Below are 16,817 nucleotides of genomic sequence, written 5' to 3' on the forward strand. Positions count from 1 at the left end.
TGTAGCTAGCTATGGCTCAGGACACTTTTCACAGCGAAAGGTCGCTTGCAGATTTCTACTAGCATGTAATTGCAACGCTACAATTAGATTACCTGTCGAAGGTTTCATTTCTTCCCCGTAGTTGTTTGCCGAGTATTTTGCTTCATTTTCACCCGTGCATGCGGCAACGCCATCCTTCAACCCTTGAGTCAGGTGTGTGCCTCTCGAGATCCCTGTCTATGCACCATGGCCGAGCACGATGAGGACCACGAGATCGCCGAGGCGAGTGCTTCTTCTCAGGAGCCGGAGCGCTTATCACGATCGAGCTCCGAGGCACTGCCCGAGGAAAATAGAATCTTCGAGCACATCCGTGACGAAGACCGTGAAGAGCTAACTCGCATCGCATCCAACTTTCCCCGGCACCGTGCAACCGATTCGGGCGTTGGAACTATGGGAGGCATTGAACGCAAGGATACACTGGAGAATGTCGAGTTGGGTGATCCGGTCCTGGACCCGACCAGCGATCAATTTGACCACTACAAATGGGCCCGCATGATGCTGAAGCTCATGGACAAACAAGGAGTGTCCCTGCGCAAGTCAACTGGAGTCGTATTCCAAAACCTCAACATTTCCGGCTCGGGTGCTGCTCTTCAGTATCAAAACAATGTGGGCTCAGTTCCTCTTGCTCCATTCCGGCCGCAAGAATACCTATCTTTCGGAAAGAAGGTCCCTCAGAAACAAATCCTTCGCAATTTCGATGGTGTACTTCAGAGTGGAGAGCTTCTGATTGTTCTTGGACGTCCCGGAAGCGGCTGTTCAACCTTTCTCAAGTCTCTTTCGGGAGAATTACATGGACTGAAGGTTGACGAGGGGTCTGATATCCAGTACAATGGTATTCCCATGGAGAAGATGCACAGGGAATTTAAGGTAAGATTTTTACTGCTCAAGTAATGACGGATCCTGGCTAATTTCTCATTTCAATGTAGGGCGAAGTACTCTACAACCAAGAGGTCGACCGTCACTTTCCCCATCTCACTGTCGGCCAAACTCTTGAGTTTGCAGCCGCAGCCAGAACTCCAGAGAATCGACTTCAGTGTATCAGCCGCGCATCTTATGCCAAACATATCACCCAAGTGGCCATGGCTGTTCTGGGATTGAGCCATACCTATAGCACGAAAGGTACGCGAGGTTATGTGTATACGCAAATACCCTCACTTTGCTAATGATTGTTCAGTCGGGGACGACTATATCCGAGGTGTTTCGGGAGGTGAACGAAAGCGTGTCAGGTAAGTCACCAGCGCCTGGTACTTCATGAGAATCCGAGTTAACAACCCGGAACAGTATCGCTGAGATGGCCTGTAAGTCCTGTTTATGCTACTCACAGGTATCAACTATGTAAGACTAATTAATACGATACAGTGGCTGGAGCTCCTGTTGGTGCTTGGGACAACAGTACCAGAGGCTTGGATTCAGCAAGCGCATTGGAATTCGCCAAATCTCTACGGGTTTCGGCCAACCTCACTGGCAGCTGCCATGCTGTTGCCATCTACCAGGCTTCTCAGGCAATCTATGATGTTTTCAACAAGGTCATCGTACTTTACGAAGGCCGAGAGATCTTTTTCGGTCCATGCAACAAAGCCAAGGAATACTTCATTGATATGGGCTGGGATTGTCCGCCACGTCAGACGGTCGGTGACTTCCTAACATCGGTGACAAATCCACAAGAACGAAAGGCTCGGGATGGGTTGGATAACAAGGTCCCACGCACCCCTGACGAGTTCGAAATGTATTGGAAACAGAGCCCTCATTACGAACAACTCAAGAAGGACATTGCCGAATACTGCGAGGAATATCCCGTTGGTGGAGAAGCTGAAAAGGACTTCGGTGCCACAAAAAGACTGCGACAGGCAAAACATGTCCGACCGAAGAGTCCCTACGTCATTTCAATTCCCATGCAAGTCAAACTATGTGTGAAGCGAGCATACCAGCGTATCTGGAACGATAAGCCGTCGACTCTGACCACAGTTATTGGGCGTATTGTTATGTCCCTCATTATCGGTTCAATTTACTTCGGAACACCAAACGCGTCTGCTGGTTTCCAGAGCAAGGGTGCCGCACTTTTCTTTGCCGTTCTCATGAATGCTTTGATCAGCATTACGGAGATCAATTCGCTCTATGACCAACGTCCAATCATTGAAAAGCAGGCCTCATATGCTTTTGTCCATCCATTTACTGAAGCCTTGGGAGGGATTGTCTCGGATATTCCAGTCAAGCTTGTATCTGCTGTGGTATTCAACATCATTTTCTACTTCCTGGCTGGTTTGGTAAGTAATACACGAACACGGCGACTAAAAATGAGCCCTGCTAACAGGTTATACAGCGTTATGAGCCTTCTCAGTTCTTTATCTTCTTCCTGTTCACGTTTCTAAGTACACTTGCAATGTCTGGGATCTTCAGGACTCTTGCCGCATCGACAAAGACCCTGGCACAAGCAATGTCCATGGCAGGGGTGATCGTCCTTGCTATAGTCATCTACACCGGCTTCGTGATTACAGCGCCTGAAATGTCGAAGATTCCATGGTTCAGCTGGATTCGCTGGATCAACCCAGTCTTCTACACCTTCGAAGCTCTTATCGCGAACGAGTTTCACGGTCGTCGGTTTGAATGCTCTCAATTTATACCTGGATATCCAAGTCTGACTGGCAATTCTTTCATCTGCGCTGTTCGTGGCGCAGTTGCCGGAGAAAGAACCGTCTCTGGAGATGCCTATATCGAAACTCAGTATTCCTACTCGTATGCACACGAGTGGAGGAATCTTGGTATCCTGATTGGATTCTGGATCTTCTTCATGGCGTTATATCTCATCGCCTCGGAGCTCAACTCCTCGACTTCTTCTACCGCTGAATATTTGGTGTTCCGCCGAGGTCATGTACCTGCCCATCTTCGCTATCTGGAAAGAGGTAATGGCGATACCAGTGCATCAGGAGCAACTGCGGGCCCAACCCGAAAAACAGAGCAAGATACTTCTGCCATTCCATCTCAGCATGATATTTTTACTTGGAGAAACGTCTGCTACGATATCCCGGTCAAAGGCGGCGAGCGTCGGCTCCTCAATAACGTTTCGGGATGGGTGAAGCCTGGCACACTCACGGCTTTGATGGGTGTATCTGGCGCTGGAAAAACTACGTTGCTTGATGTACTGGCCAAACGTGTCTCGATCGGTGTTGTTACAGGCGACATGCTTGTGAACGGTAGCCCTCTTGACGCAAGTTTCCAAAGGAAGACCGGCTACGTCCAGCAACAGGACCTCCATCTCCCGACAACGACGGTAAGAGAAGCCCTGCGGTTCAGCGCCATGCTGCGGCAGCTCAAAACCGTCTCGAAAAAGGAGAAATACGAGTACGTTGAAGATGTTATCGACATGCTTGGTATGCAAGAATTTGCCGATGCAATTGTGGGAACGCCCGGCGAGGGATTGAATGTAGAGCAGAGAAAGCTTCTCACTATCGGTGTCGAACTGGCTGCCAAGCCAGCACTACTAATATTTCTGGATGAGCCTACTAGTGGTCTTGATTCACAAAGTTCTTGGGCAATCTGCTCCTTTCTACGAAAGCTCGCAGAACATGGTCAGGCAGTTCTGTCAACGATTCACCAACCTAGTGCTCTTCTTTTTCAGCAATTCGATCGTCTGTTGTTTCTAGCAAAGGGAGGAAAGACGGTTTACTTCGGAGAAATCGGAGACCAATCTCGGACTTTGCTAGACTACTTCGAGGGTAACGGGGCCCGAGTTTGCGGCTCATCTGAAAATGTGAGTTTCCCTTGTCCTAGTTTGAGTCTTTCTAATAATAACACCAATATAGCCTGCGGAATACATGCTAGAAATCATCGGCGCCGGTGCTTCAGGCAAAGCTTCTAAAGATTGGTCTCTTGTTTGGAATGAGAGTCAGCAAGCGAAAGATGTGCAAACAGAGATCGATCGGATCCACGAAGAACGAGCATCTGCGGGTAACAAGCAAGAAGAGGGTCAGCTGGGTGAATATGCAATGCCCTTCTGGTATCAGCTATGCTATGTAACACATCGCTCATTTCAAGGGTTTTGGCGTGAGCCATCCTATGTATGGGCGAAAATTATGCTGGGTACCCTCTCGTCTCTCTTCATCGGATTCACCTTTTTCAAGCCGGACAGCTCACTACAGGGCTTTCAAGATGTGCTCTTCAGTGCATTCATGTTGACATCCATCTTTTCAACTCTCGTTCAACAGTAGGTGAACCATCTCGACTACATTTAAACCCCAGCTAATTGACATCTTTAATCAGGATCATGCCCAAGTTCGTCGTCCAGCGTTCCCTTTACGAGGTCCGCGAAAGACCTTCCAAAGCCTATTCCTGGGCCGCGTTTCTGGTTGCCAATGTCATTGTCGAGATTCCATATCAGATTTTCGTTGGTGTCATTGCCTGGGCCTGCTATTACTTTCCGATATATGGAGCAAATCAGGCCCCAAATCGGCAAGGCCTCATGCTTCTTTTCGTCGTCCAGTTCTACATGTTCACCTCCACATTCGCATCATTCGTGATTTCTGCGTTGCCCGACGCGGAAACTGGTGGAACAATCGCGACGCTGATGTTCATCATGACTCTCACATTCAACGGTGTTATGCAGCCGCCCAGTGCATTGCCCGGCTTCTGGATTTTCATGTACCGCGTCTCTCCACTGACCTACCTGATTGCTGGTATCACATCAACTGGCTTGCACGGTCGTCAAATTCACTGTGCCGACGCCGAGATGAGTGTCTTCAATCCCCCGAGTGGGTTGACCTGTGGCGAATATTTGACTCCGTATGTCACTGCCGCTGGTGGCCAGCTGTATAACCCTGCGGCCACGGCGAATTGCCAGTATTGTCAGCTATCAAATGCCGATCAGTACCTGGCATCTAGCAACATATGTGAGTACCCCTCGGGGGCAAGCTTTGCTGTCATACGAGGCTTTGTGCTAATTCAATCCTATAGTCTACAGCGAGCGCTGGCGCAACTTCGGCCTTGGCTGGGCTTACATTAGTTTCAATATCTTCGGAACTGTGCTGATGTACTACATGTTCCGCGTCAAACACTACAACCCCACTTCATTGATACGTGGTATTGGCCATTGCGCTACCTTTCTGTGTCGCGCATTCAAGCGACGGTCTGGAAGAACCCCCCAGGGAAAAGAAGCGGACAATGGTCGACTTGTTTAGTCTGGGCACTGCCCATTCGGGCATCTTTTTACATTAATGTTTGAAATTATTCCGAACTAATAATATTATGTGTCTTCGAAATGTTTCCGTATCCGATCAAATCCAGTGACAAGATTGTGAAATTTGGAGTTGTGAGATATATATTACTGAGCTCCTATGCCCTTAGGCATGCAGTTGTACCCAAATTTCGATAGCTCAACGTCGTGGACGTGAAGAACAGACAATGGGATACAGAAAAGCTTCACCATTTCATGTGGAAATAATCACAACCGCATGTGGTTACCTTGAAACTGACTCGGGACATTGAAGAGTGGATCTGGAAGGATCAAAGTAGCAAAAGTGGATCTTCTAAACAAGAACTAGCATCATTGGTCTAGTGGTAGAATTCGTCGTTGCCATCGACGAGGCCCGTGTTCGATTCACGGATGATGCAATTTTTTTTCCTTTTTATTATTTTTTTTTTTTGGCTTAAAATTATCTTTGCAGTTGCTTTGCAAGCCTCCAGCGCTTGCTAATTTCACAACCCATGACACGAAAATGCTAGAAATAGCGACATGGGAAGCCATCATCGTCCCTGTAAGCTACGGTTTATATTGGACGTTATGGCCGTTCTGCCACTGCAACATGCACTCGAGATACTGAATCGTCAAATCATGGCATCAAATTGATGATAGTATCATATGGTGATAAGGGTAACGTATTGATAATAATACGTACATACCCCTTGCGTAAATATCAATTATCGATCTGTCCATCAAAAGATAGCAAGATGACAATGGACATGCCGGGAACGAGCTGAGGGCTTAAGGCCTGCAGACAGATACAAAAACAGGACGGGGTATTTTGCAAGAAATCTCAAAGAAAATCAAAAAAATATCACGGAACGCTCGAACGCTGGAAATGAGTAAAGAAGGGGGAGAGTGGTAAAAAAGAGGTGATTTCCAAACCGGAGCCATCCATATTTTGACCGAGAGGGAAATGCGAAATCATGATCATCACTATGTGAAAATCGAGCCACCGATTCAAATCACTCGTTGAATCCGCGGCGGGGAACGACAAAGGCATTGACGATGTGGCCAGGTTCCCAGCCTTGGTCGGGCAGCGACTGCTGCTCCTTGAGCATGCAGCCAAGGTATGCGATTCGAACGGACTGGACGCTCGAAATCTAAAGGGAGCAACACTAATTAGGACCTTACAATAATTCGAAAAGACTTCGGGGTAAGAACTTACCTCTGCTTCCTGCCGCACCTTGCGGGCCAAGAAACCGACGCTCTGGCCCTTGCCAATCATCAGGACTAGATCCGGACCACCGCGGTCGCTCAGTCGAACTCGAACGCGGATGAGATCGCGTTCACTTGTCTTGCCCTTCTCGTCGCGGCGCCGTTCCATGTCCTCGGAGATTAATTCGTCGCCCGATGCATCGTCTGTGGCGAGCTTGCCGTCCGAAAGCGCCTCCTCATCTTCATCTTGCTCGATGGCATCTTGCGATTCAGTGGCCGTTGACGTATCAGTTTGCACCATGTTTGTCGGGTCGCTGACAATGCATTGCGGCAGGCGATAAAGGGCACCCTGCTGGTCGTAGCAGCCCTGGCAGAGATCGCCGGTAGGCACAGTGATACCCGCGGCATCGAGGATGCTCTGCGCCGTGACCAGATCGCCGGCGCGCATCAACTCGATAGCTGTTGAGATCGCGGCCCATACTTCCGCATGCCCAGTCACTCGTGTCTCGAAGAACTCGCGGCGCTCACGGTCCAACTGCCCACGAGTCCAGGTGCGACGCTTGCTCTTCCAGATATGCAGACGCACGGGCTCGTTGTAGTGTTCGTTGAGGGCAACGTTGGCGGTCCGCGAGGTCCGGCGGCTTGCAGTCGCCTCGGCCGGGGTTTCGGGGGCGGCGGTTGCAAGGGCCTGTGCTCTACCTTCGATGCTGGTAGATTCGGGATGGTCTGAAGCTTCGCTGGTCTCACGCGACAATACGGACGCGCAGCAACCCTATGCAGTCCCAGGTGGAGATGTTAGCTGAGGTCCTCCTTGCATCTGCAGCCGAATTCGGCAGTCTGCGGAGAAGGGCGAGTGGTGTGACGGGCGGTGGGATGGGGGCATTCGATCTTTTCAAAAACAAATCATCAACGTACCATTTTGCGCGCGAGGGTGGCCCTCCATAGGCCAAGGTGAGGGGAAAATGCTCGAAGGAGAGGCCGAAAGTGGGAGGAATGTTCAGCGGCAATTCTTTGAAAGGACGAGGTTGTGAAGGCGGAGGTACCAAGGTTGAGGAGGAAGAGGGGACGAGAGGGGAAGCTACAGGGAAAGGCCCGGGGGTCCAGGCACGACGTTAGGCACATTCCCCGGGCTGCGCTGCTTAGCTCTCGAATCAAGCATTGATGATGTCAAGAAGATTCGCGCATCACTTTGCGCTTGGACGATACACAGCCCGTCACACAACACATCCCATACGGTGTGTAAACCGGGCGAATTACTCATATACAGATTATTATCTTAATGTATACACATTTATACAAACTGTTTATGGAATGTCGTTTCGTGAACTTACTACTCCCTAGGGTAGTATTTACTATGTGTACAAATACATGTCGCTAAATCAGTGGCCCGGGTAAGTTCACTCTTCGTCCTCGTCGTCACTGCCAAAGATCGCTTTAAAAACATCATCGCCCGGTCGCTCAGCCTCCAGCGCATCGTTGCGGTCCAGTTCGACGACTGGCGGCGGTGCCGATGCTGAGGTGGCGGCCGGGGCTTGATTTGGTCCACTGGCATCGGAGCTGGGAGCAGCAGGCTGGCGGCCTGATTCTTCCATGATCATATCCATCACGTCCTGCGAGATCAGTTCCCTGGCCTTGGTGTCGGCCTGGTAGCCGCCAGACTGGAAGCGCATGCCGGGACCACCCCCAGCACCAGCACCAGCACCAGCAGATAGGCCTGGCCCCTCTCCAGGGTCTAGCTGGACATTTGCGGGTGGTTTGACATTAAACCGCTTGCATAGTAGACGGCTTGGATAGAAAGGTTGAGTACTTCGGGTCATGGGCCCGAACATACCCATCTTGGCTGCTGCCACGGCTGGACTGTCGGGTTTCTCACTCGGTCGACTGAGAGGATCGTCGGTCGAGTCCGGCGCATCGGAGGCGACCTTAGGCCCCGAGGAAGCTGACGTGAACCGGGACGCCATGATGGCAGACATTGGCTTGAAGACATCCGCAGCCCGCGCAAACTCATGCATCTCGTTGACCCAGTCGCTTGTGCTGGATCCTGGCAGTCGATCGGGGAGCGTATTGCGTATCTCCGCACGAATCTCTAAGAAAGTACGGTAACGGGATCGTTTCTCCTCGTCTTCTGAATAGGGCATCCATCCGCCAACGGCCCGAGTCAACGCTTGGACGGCAGTCTGCTTATCCAACTTGGGAACCAGATCCCACAAGGATTTTTGTTTCTGCGTCTCGGTTTCTTCGTAGCCTTTCGGGGCTCTTTCACTGAGGGCCGGGGGAAGATTGGTATTTCCCGTGAGCCTCACGATCCGCTCGCGAGCCTCCGGGGTCATCCAATCAAAGACGGATTTTCCTGGTAGCTGGGCCTCCCCCAGGGCAGCGGCTCGAGACGTCGGGTCCAGTGTCGACGCCTTGGCGGCATCAGCTGTCGAAACATGGCCCGGAGCCTCTCGTTGGACCGATGAGGGCTGTTTAGCAGACTTCCAGCCTTCAGGAATTTGAGGAGGTTCGTATTTTTTCTCTGAAATGGACAGGCCCGAGAGACTGTCAGCGAGAACGAACCCGTCCAGCGGTAGTCGTCCATCACGGCATTTCCTGAATCCACCGGGACCTCGAGTGGCAGCAGCCTTCTTGGAGATGAAAACGGGTTTGTCTCCCAGCAAAGGGTTTGCAGAAGCGATGGTGGGCTTTCTGTCCTCGACTATCCCTTTCTTCTTTTTCTTTTTATCACCTCCGAGAGTCCGATTGTATGAAATTTGGGGCCCAAGGGAGTAAGGGTCTTCATCGTCAGACCCGGTGTCGTTTAGGATGCCGACACCAAAGCCCCCACGGCGGGATTGTTTAGTCTTGGACGATTTGTTGGACTTCTTCTGGTCTCCAAGACGGTCCCCGAAGAACGAATCTGTCTCTTCAGGCTCATCCTGGGTGTTGTTTTGAGGACTGAGCCGGGCCTCCCCTTCAAAGCCCAGACCCTTGGAGTCGGATTTGCGGATGAAGGCGATCATGGCTGGGTCCTCTGGTGCAAAGAGATATGTTTTCTCCGAGGCATTTATACCAGAACTGAGGCCATCGCCGAGATTTGCCTTGCGGCGGACCTTGGGCCCAATCCCCTCTCCTTCCTTCCAACCCATCCGTTTCAGCAGCTTGACACCCATTGTTTCTCCGGTCGTCTTGACTAGGTCCATGAATCCGGCGCGTCGAGTGGCATCTCCGGCCGTGGAGCCGAACCCCGCGAACCCTTCTGACATCTGTAGATTCCGCGACTCTTCTTGATCTTTGAGGTCTTCCTCATCCATAAAGTCCTCCGGTCGTAGTTGGGATTGCTGCTGCCCATCGCGGGCGCGGTTCTGGCGTGAGGATACAAACGTCGCCGGTGTCCATCCTTCCTTGGAGCCGACGGTATTAAAGTATCTAAAGAAGTTAGGCGATGACTCGCGATGAATCTCATCTCGGTCGAACTAAACGTACCCAGCACTGAAACCACCGGTGAAGGCGCCATGCAGGCGCTTCCGTCCCCGCTCATCGGTCACTTCCTGTTTCCACACGGGGACGTACGAGCCATCGTCACGCGTCTCGGCATCGAGCGGAGGCAAGGGCGTGCCGTAGAAAACATAGGGGGGCCGCTGCACCTGGTCGGCCTCGAAGGCAGCGCGGGGGCGCTTTGCGGCCATGTCGTTGAAGGTCAGCAATGCGGGCAGCTGAGGAAGCTGGAGGCCATCAAAGATGATTCGTGGAACGCGGCGGAGCGGAGCCGAGAGGTCTTGGCGCAGGCCCGCCAATCACCGCGTGTTCGTCCCGTGGGCGCAATTCCGACTAACTCGTACCAAACCAGCAGCTATTAGTTAACCAGGCCCTCGCTCGCTACTAACTAAAATGGTACTAGCAGTGGTAGCGTCGAGGCCGGCGTGGAGCCTCAGGGACTCGACCGTTTGGGACCCGTTCGTGTGTCTTAGATGGAATTAATATCAATCGCGGCAGATGGAGCTGGGCGGGGTTGCGTTGAGCAGTGGCATCCAGCTGGGACGTCACCGTTGCCTTGGAGGCGATGAACCGTGGGAAGCCGGAGGAAGAAGTAACGTGAGCGTGCCGCCTGCAGGGCAAAAGGCGGGCCCAGTAATCAAACGAGCCTTGAGAGAAGGTTGGCGTTGGGTTTTAGGGGCCGCCCGCCTTCCATTCCTCCTCGTGTCTCTGCTCTGCTCGACTCCTCTCCTCCGCCCTCCATGTGCGTCTCATAGCCCTTTCTTCGCTCTCTCTGTACAGTGGACTCTCCTTCGCTCCCCCTTGCATCCCTGGAGTCTCTCCCAGTCTGGCGCCCGGCCCTCGTCCAGGGTAGGGGATTCCTTCCAGAATGCTTGGCGCCACCAGCTTCGCCGGCCGGCGCAAGACCATCTACTTGTATCTGGCCGGCGCTGCGACCGTGATTTGTTTCTTGAACCTCGTCTTCCTCACTCACGCCGTCGATGAAACAACCATCCGCATCCCGGGCCTGTCGCTGCTCCGACCCGCACGTCCCCACCTCGTGGGCGAATTTGCGCGCGACCAACACCCGATCGGCCAGCTCATGAAGGAAGCCGATCGCCAGTGGGAACAGTACAATCAGGGTCGTTCTTCGAATTTCTCCCAGACCGTGGCCCGCTACCGTGCGACTTACGGACGTCATCCGCCACCCGGTTTCAAGGAATGGTATCAGTTTGCAAGAAAGAACCAGGTCTACAATGTAGACGACTTCCAACAAATCCACGATGATCTCCGACCGTTCTGGGCTATTCCACCCGATGAAATCCGGCAGATGGCCGCCCGGCTGCAGACAAGTGACAGCATCGCGGGCATGCGCATTCGGGACCAAAAGGTCGTGTCCAAGTCGGGAGGCTGGCGAGCGGAAACCCTCGCGCAGTCGGTGGGACGTCTCGCCAAATACCTGCCCGACATGGATGTTGCGATGAACACCATGGACCAACCTCGGGTCATGGCCACCTACGAGGATATCCAGAGTTACCTGAAAATTGAAGAAAGCACCCGAAGCCTCCCCGGGGACGCACAGGACCAGTTCACCTCGGATATGCCGCATTTCTACGATGAGAATGCGACCGTCAATGAGGAAATCGACCCGGGATGGTTCTCTGTGGCGGGCCAGCCATACGTGAACTTCTCTCGGGAATCTTGTCCGCCCGAATCGCCTGCGCGAAACGAGAAGTTGAATTCCGAAGATGCCGATAAGCTGTACAAGTCCAGCTTTGGAGGTTTTGTCTCCAATTTCACAGGTTCCACTGACCTCTGTAATGTCGGACCGGTCCTCGGCGATAAACATGGCTTTCTCTTCTCGGCGTCCAGTAACAAGATCACCAGGAAGCTCGTTCCGGTCTTCAGCGAGTGCAAGGTCAGTGTCAACAATGACATCCTTTTCCCGGCCAATATGTACTTCCTGAAGGACGAGCGGTATTTTTACAACAACAAGAATGACTACGAATGGGAAAACAGGGTTGATTCGATGTTGTGGCGTGGTGTCACGTCGGGCGGCGTTCAAGTCGCTGACAATTGGCACCGCTTGCATCGTCAGCGGTTTGTGAAGATGACCAATGCCACGGAAATGAATAACCAGACCGTTTCGATCCTTGTCAAGGACGACAAGAACCACTACCAGCTCTTGCCCGACTACCATCCTTCTGATTTTGCCGCATCTCACTTCGATGTCGGATTTACCGAGGCCTGGGGATGTATTCCCGACTGCTCTTTCTACGAAGGTGTATGGACCTACAAGGACCAAAAGCCATTCAGCGAGCAATTCAAGTCGAAGTACCTGGTCGACATCGATGGCCACAGTTTCTCTGGCCGCTGGCGCGCTTTCCACCAGAGCAGATCGCTGGGCATCAAGGCAACCATCTTCCGCGAGTGGCACGACTCCCGCCTCTTCGCCTGGCGCCATTTTATCCCGATGGATAACCGGTTCACAGACCTTTATGCCCTCATGACCTACTTCATTGGGCTGGAGTCTCCCGCAGCCGCAAATACCTCCTTGCCTCATGGCTCCATGGCCCCCCAGCACGACTTTGAAGCCGAGGTGGTCGCCACCCAAAGCCGAGAGTGGGCCCAGCATGCGCTGCGCGACGAGGACCTGGATATCTACCTTTACCTGCTCCTTCTGGAGTATGGGCGCATCATCGATGACAATCGTGATCATATCGGGTACAGTGGCGATGGAAGTGAGCTGGCCCACTTTGACGCTCAATACCCGTTCCCTCCTACACTACAGCCCCTGGTCGGAGGAAAACTATAGATACCCCGAGGGGCTGCTTAATTTCTGTACCTAGTACGACGTGTTGATGGTTTCGTTTTGCCGTGATTCCCCTGCATGTATTTATCATCCATGTTCTTATGACCATAAATATCACGAATTAATTCTCATGGTGATCGCATGTTCCCCCACCAAATATTGTATTGGCTGCCACAATCAGCCAAGACGAACGATCGGGGAACCTCCAACGTTGCCAATGTTGCCTTGGGGCTCGCATAAACTTATCCGGCGGCCCTCACCCTTACGAAGGATGGGGCCGCTCGACCTGGAAGCCGCTCAGATTTGTTTGTCCAAAAAATTGCCACGATTTCATGAGCAAAATGGAATGTCCAGGAAGCTCTGCCTTTGCTCTTCCAACGCCCACCTACAACTCGTCTGACGGAGGTGCGACAAATCCTTCATTGGATTCCGGATCTCGGGCCCGCGAAGTCGCAGCTGTCTAATTTGTCGAACCCGCAGGGTCAAATGCGATAGTGGAATGCCCTGCACAAGCTGTGTCAGGTCTGCTTCAATGGAAATATCCGACCGGTCCAGGTAGGGCACCGAGGAGGCCTCGACGAGCTGTTGATTCCAGAGTCCTTCATCGACTGTCGCGACTGAATCGATCATGAAACAAATGGGAGGCGAAAGGCGGCAGAATACAGGCCAGGATCATTCAGAAGAGCTAAAAGAAATCCTCCCGTGATGCTGGATTTGGTGTTAGTTGAGTGCTAGTACTCTCTAGTAATCAACATGGATTTCATGAAGCGACACTTCTCGAGCAGTAGCATGATCATTGATTAGAGGACTATGGAGTTCTCTCTATTCAAAACAATCCTTCATAGCTGTTTGCTCTCGACTCAATTACCTGCTCATGCAGTTGAGCAGAGTAAAAAGGAGACATGCATATTCCGCATTGGAGACTGTACGTGGTGAACCGGCAGGATCAAAGTACGAACACGAGCTTCCCCTCTAACCGGGAAATAAAAAGGACGGAGGAGAAGAGTGGTACTGAAGGATTTGGAAAGAGCCCAGGCAGGTTCTTGCTGTGCCCATATTCATCCGGATCTACCAATTTGATGGGAAAGAGTGACGAAAGGAGAGTGTTCTAATTAAGTACTCTAAACTCGCTAAATCGATCCAAACAAGGACATCAAAAGCCTAGAGGCACATCACTTCATTCCAAACCAACTCTCCAGGTTGGTCACATGCCCTCTCAAGCCACAAGATTGACTTGAGCTCTATCTTGAATTCATACCAAGTGATTGGCCCATAAAATACGACATGGGCCCCCATGCTATTGATATACCACTTCCGCTCCGCAGATCCAGTCGCAGCAATGCACCCAAGCATCAAGATCCAGGTATATAAACTGACAGCCGAGATTGGAATCTCTTGGACTGAACGATGATATGACTGAAGCTCCAGCTTCAGCATCCGAGCCAGTGTGACCAATGGCGCGCTTTGCGGTGGAAGTGGGAAACTGACACCGACGCCAAAAATTATCAATGCAAGTCGAGATGCTTCGTAGAGAGGATACAGCCCGGAGTGAGATGATCCAAGCTGACCTGATGGAATCAAGGACATGATGTGCCATTGAATCAGGTTTCGATGGTCGCAAAGCACGTCCCTTGATATCGGTATGCCGTCCTCATACATTTCAATCTCGGTGACATAGGTTAGCTGAGCGCGGAAGATATCTTGCATCTCGGGTGGGATATGAGGGGAACTGAAGCGCTCTGTATGGGGGTTTATAATGTCTTGCAGTATCAGATGGCCTCCAGTCTGGACCGAAATATACGGGAAACTTGGACGAGACAGGGATCTACTGGCGCCAAGGACACTGGAGCTATGAGATAATGTCAGCCAGCCTTCAGAAATTGGTGGGCCTCTGGACTGGGAGAAGATAAACTTACTAGGCAATAATGGCGGCCAGTCCTGGAAGCTCTATCCTCTCCAAGCCACCTCGAAGGTTTATCAATTGCACTAGACCAGCTTGATGAATTAGGTGTGGGGACAAGCGGCCATAGATATCAAGCCACTGCAGGGATCGGAGCGGAGCCTGAAAAACAGACTCCTGGACATGCTTCCACATGGGTGCCTCCACTTTGTTGGTTGCCATGCAAAGAACACATAGGATGATAGAATCGGTGACCGCCTCGGCAGGGATTTGGATCGCCAGATTTACTCTCATGATCGAATCGGCTTCGCAGGTTGCTAGCCTTTTTGCATCTTCTTCGCTGAAATGGCCTTGTCCCTTTATGAGCCACAGGGTTCGTCTATGTGAATATGACCCAAATAGCATAGTGCTATGAAGTGCAGCGTGGGTGGCAGAGCTCATGTACCATGCACGTATACCGGGGTGATTGGTACTGGGTGATGGAGGCAAGAGACCAGGCCATACAGTCGACAATGCTGGGATAGGGTTAGTGAGTCAACGGAGAAGCAAAATATAGGCGACGGGCGCGAACAATATTTGTTTGCATTGCTCACCATTCCCAAGGGCAATGAAGAGGTTTGCCGAGGTGATTGGAAAGGATCTAATAGATTGGGAGCAACTCCATATAGATCCACCGCTTCGTAGACGAAAGGATCTAGTGGTCTCGGCTCCCAGATTTGATCTGGCAATACCGGGGCTGGCTCATTAGATGGCTGCAACTTCGAATATGTCGCTCCAGATGGGTCTGGCTTTGAGCTACCTGGGAATTGCTCATAGTCTGTATCTGGCGAAGTGTCTTTGGAGACCGGAGGGGAATCATCCGAAGAGTAGCTATCGGAGATATCCACTTTGTCTTCAGACACATCACCAGAGGGCGGCAGGTCGTCCGAGATAGTATGCCGATTCGCACACTGTCTGCTTTTCCTAGACTCAGACCATCTCCATTTTCCTGCATGAGACCTGACTATGCGCAGGTTATCTGTCTTTCCCTCATTTGATGAGGGGTCTGCGATGATGAATCGTAGGCCGACTTGATTCCGGCGGGGTCTCCGACCTCGCCTACTCATCATTTTTGATGTTCAAAGAAGGGTATACGTGTTTGACCCACAAAAACAAGTCGAAGCTCAATAGGAATGAATTAAAGAGAGCGAACAATTGGCTCTGCAGATCAGAAGGTAGTAGAATTGTTGACTCAGCGACGAGCCGTCTATGCCCTTTTATTCATCGGATGAGAGCCCTAAGCTCAGAAGCTAGCGAGGTAATTAAAGAGAGCCACTGCTAGTGGCTGAGCCCACATTCTGGTAATACTTGTCTTATGAACTGGTCCCTTGATGACCCTCCACCATCACCCATGCGGCTGACGGGGTGAATCCATGCGTGGTAGGGGTAAAGACTACCACGAGATGAGCCTAATGTTTCTTTTCTTTTTTCACTCAAATATGTAGACACTAGAGAACTTGCCAAGGACGCCTTTGCGCGGTGATCCCAGCTTAAACAACTGAGAGAAAATTACAGGCTCACAAAAACCCAAAAACAAACAGAATCGACTCTTGCCTAAACCACTATGAATGATACCATCATGCAGGATGACCAGGACTAAAAGATTGGGGATGAAAGTCTGAATTTACTTTTATTTTCCTCCCAAAACGGACATTGTACTATACCAAAACCGGCATGATGTTATTTTCAGGCTCGACGGAGCCAATAAGCCACGGAATGGGCCCGAAAGCCTTTAAGCGAGCTGAGCCTTTGCCGATACAATGGCTGATCGGTGATTTGGCCGTTCGGCCTTGCATCTGAGATCCCCGGATGGTCCCCGTAGTTCTGACGACGCATCGCCTTGGGGACCAGAGCTGGCGCGGTGTCCACTTGAGTGGGTACAGGGCAGAATATGACCTGAGATAATCTGTCTTTGGGGAAGGACCGGCCTGCGAGCTGACCTGAGCTATATCAGTCCCGTTCGACTAAGTTTTGCCGCTTGGCTGCCCCAGAATCAAGATCTGCACATTCTTATTTTTCTGACGAATAGATGCTCAGCTCTCTACCTTTATCCGTTTCCGGTAAGGCCAGACGCCCTTCCCAGTCTTGGTAGAGGGCTGAGGGAGGGCGGTAACGGGCCTACTTTTGCCTATTTGGAAAAAGTACAGTTGAAACATACTGGTACTCTATGGCAATTATCG

The 16,817-nt window shown here is 51.5% G+C and overlaps 5 protein-coding genes across 5 annotated transcripts; 2 read left to right on the plus strand and 3 right to left on the minus strand.

The window, feature by feature from the left end:
* Nucleotides 1-225: 225 nt before the first annotated feature.
* N7532_011712 (uncharacterized protein) lies at nucleotides 226-5,210 on the plus strand (the record flags this gene model as incomplete). The annotated part of the gene is made up of 9 exons (XM_056624203.1): nucleotides 226-906; nucleotides 966-1,158; nucleotides 1,214-1,265; nucleotides 1,321-1,337; nucleotides 1,399-2,303; nucleotides 2,360-3,787; nucleotides 3,840-4,240; nucleotides 4,297-4,922; nucleotides 4,987-5,210. The coding sequence occupies 9 exons, from the start codon at nucleotides 226-228 to the stop codon at nucleotides 5,208-5,210; spliced, it is 4,527 nt and encodes a 1,508-aa protein (XP_056469191.1).
* Nucleotides 5,211-6,237: 1,027 nt separating this feature from the next.
* Nucleotides 6,238-7,348, minus strand: N7532_011713 (uncharacterized protein; the record flags this gene model as incomplete). The annotated part of the gene is made up of 3 exons (XM_056624204.1): nucleotides 6,238-6,375; nucleotides 6,441-7,118; nucleotides 7,346-7,348. The coding sequence occupies 3 exons, from the start codon at nucleotides 7,346-7,348 to the stop codon at nucleotides 6,238-6,240; spliced, it is 819 nt and encodes a 272-aa protein (XP_056469192.1).
* Nucleotides 7,349-7,827: 479 nt separating this feature from the next.
* On the minus strand, nucleotides 7,828-10,098 carry N7532_011714 (uncharacterized protein; the record flags this gene model as incomplete). Its single annotated transcript, XM_056624205.1, has 2 exons — nucleotides 7,828-9,838; nucleotides 9,896-10,098. The coding sequence occupies 2 exons, from the start codon at nucleotides 10,096-10,098 to the stop codon at nucleotides 7,828-7,830; spliced, it is 2,214 nt and encodes a 737-aa protein (XP_056469193.1).
* Nucleotides 10,099-10,775: 677 nt separating this feature from the next.
* N7532_011715 (Lipopolysaccharide-modifying protein) lies at nucleotides 10,776-12,701 on the plus strand (the record flags this gene model as incomplete). Its single annotated transcript, XM_056624206.1, has 1 exon — nucleotides 10,776-12,701. The coding sequence occupies one exon, from the start codon at nucleotides 10,776-10,778 to the stop codon at nucleotides 12,699-12,701; it is 1,926 nt and encodes a 641-aa protein (XP_056469194.1).
* A 1,158-nt stretch (nucleotides 12,702-13,859) lies between these two features.
* N7532_011716 (uncharacterized protein) lies at nucleotides 13,860-14,892 on the minus strand (the record flags this gene model as incomplete). The annotated part of the gene is made up of 2 exons (XM_056624207.1): nucleotides 13,860-14,547; nucleotides 14,615-14,892. The coding sequence occupies 2 exons, from the start codon at nucleotides 14,890-14,892 to the stop codon at nucleotides 13,860-13,862; spliced, it is 966 nt and encodes a 321-aa protein (XP_056469195.1).
* Nucleotides 14,893-16,817: the final 1,925 nt, after the last annotated feature.

The sequence above is a fragment of the Penicillium argentinense genome (genome assembly GCF_028826775.1).
Source record: "Penicillium argentinense strain IBT 30761 chromosome Unknown utg000011l_segment0_segment0, whole genome shotgun sequence".
Classification (NCBI taxonomy): Eukaryota; Fungi; Ascomycota; class Eurotiomycetes; order Eurotiales; family Aspergillaceae; genus Penicillium; species Penicillium argentinense.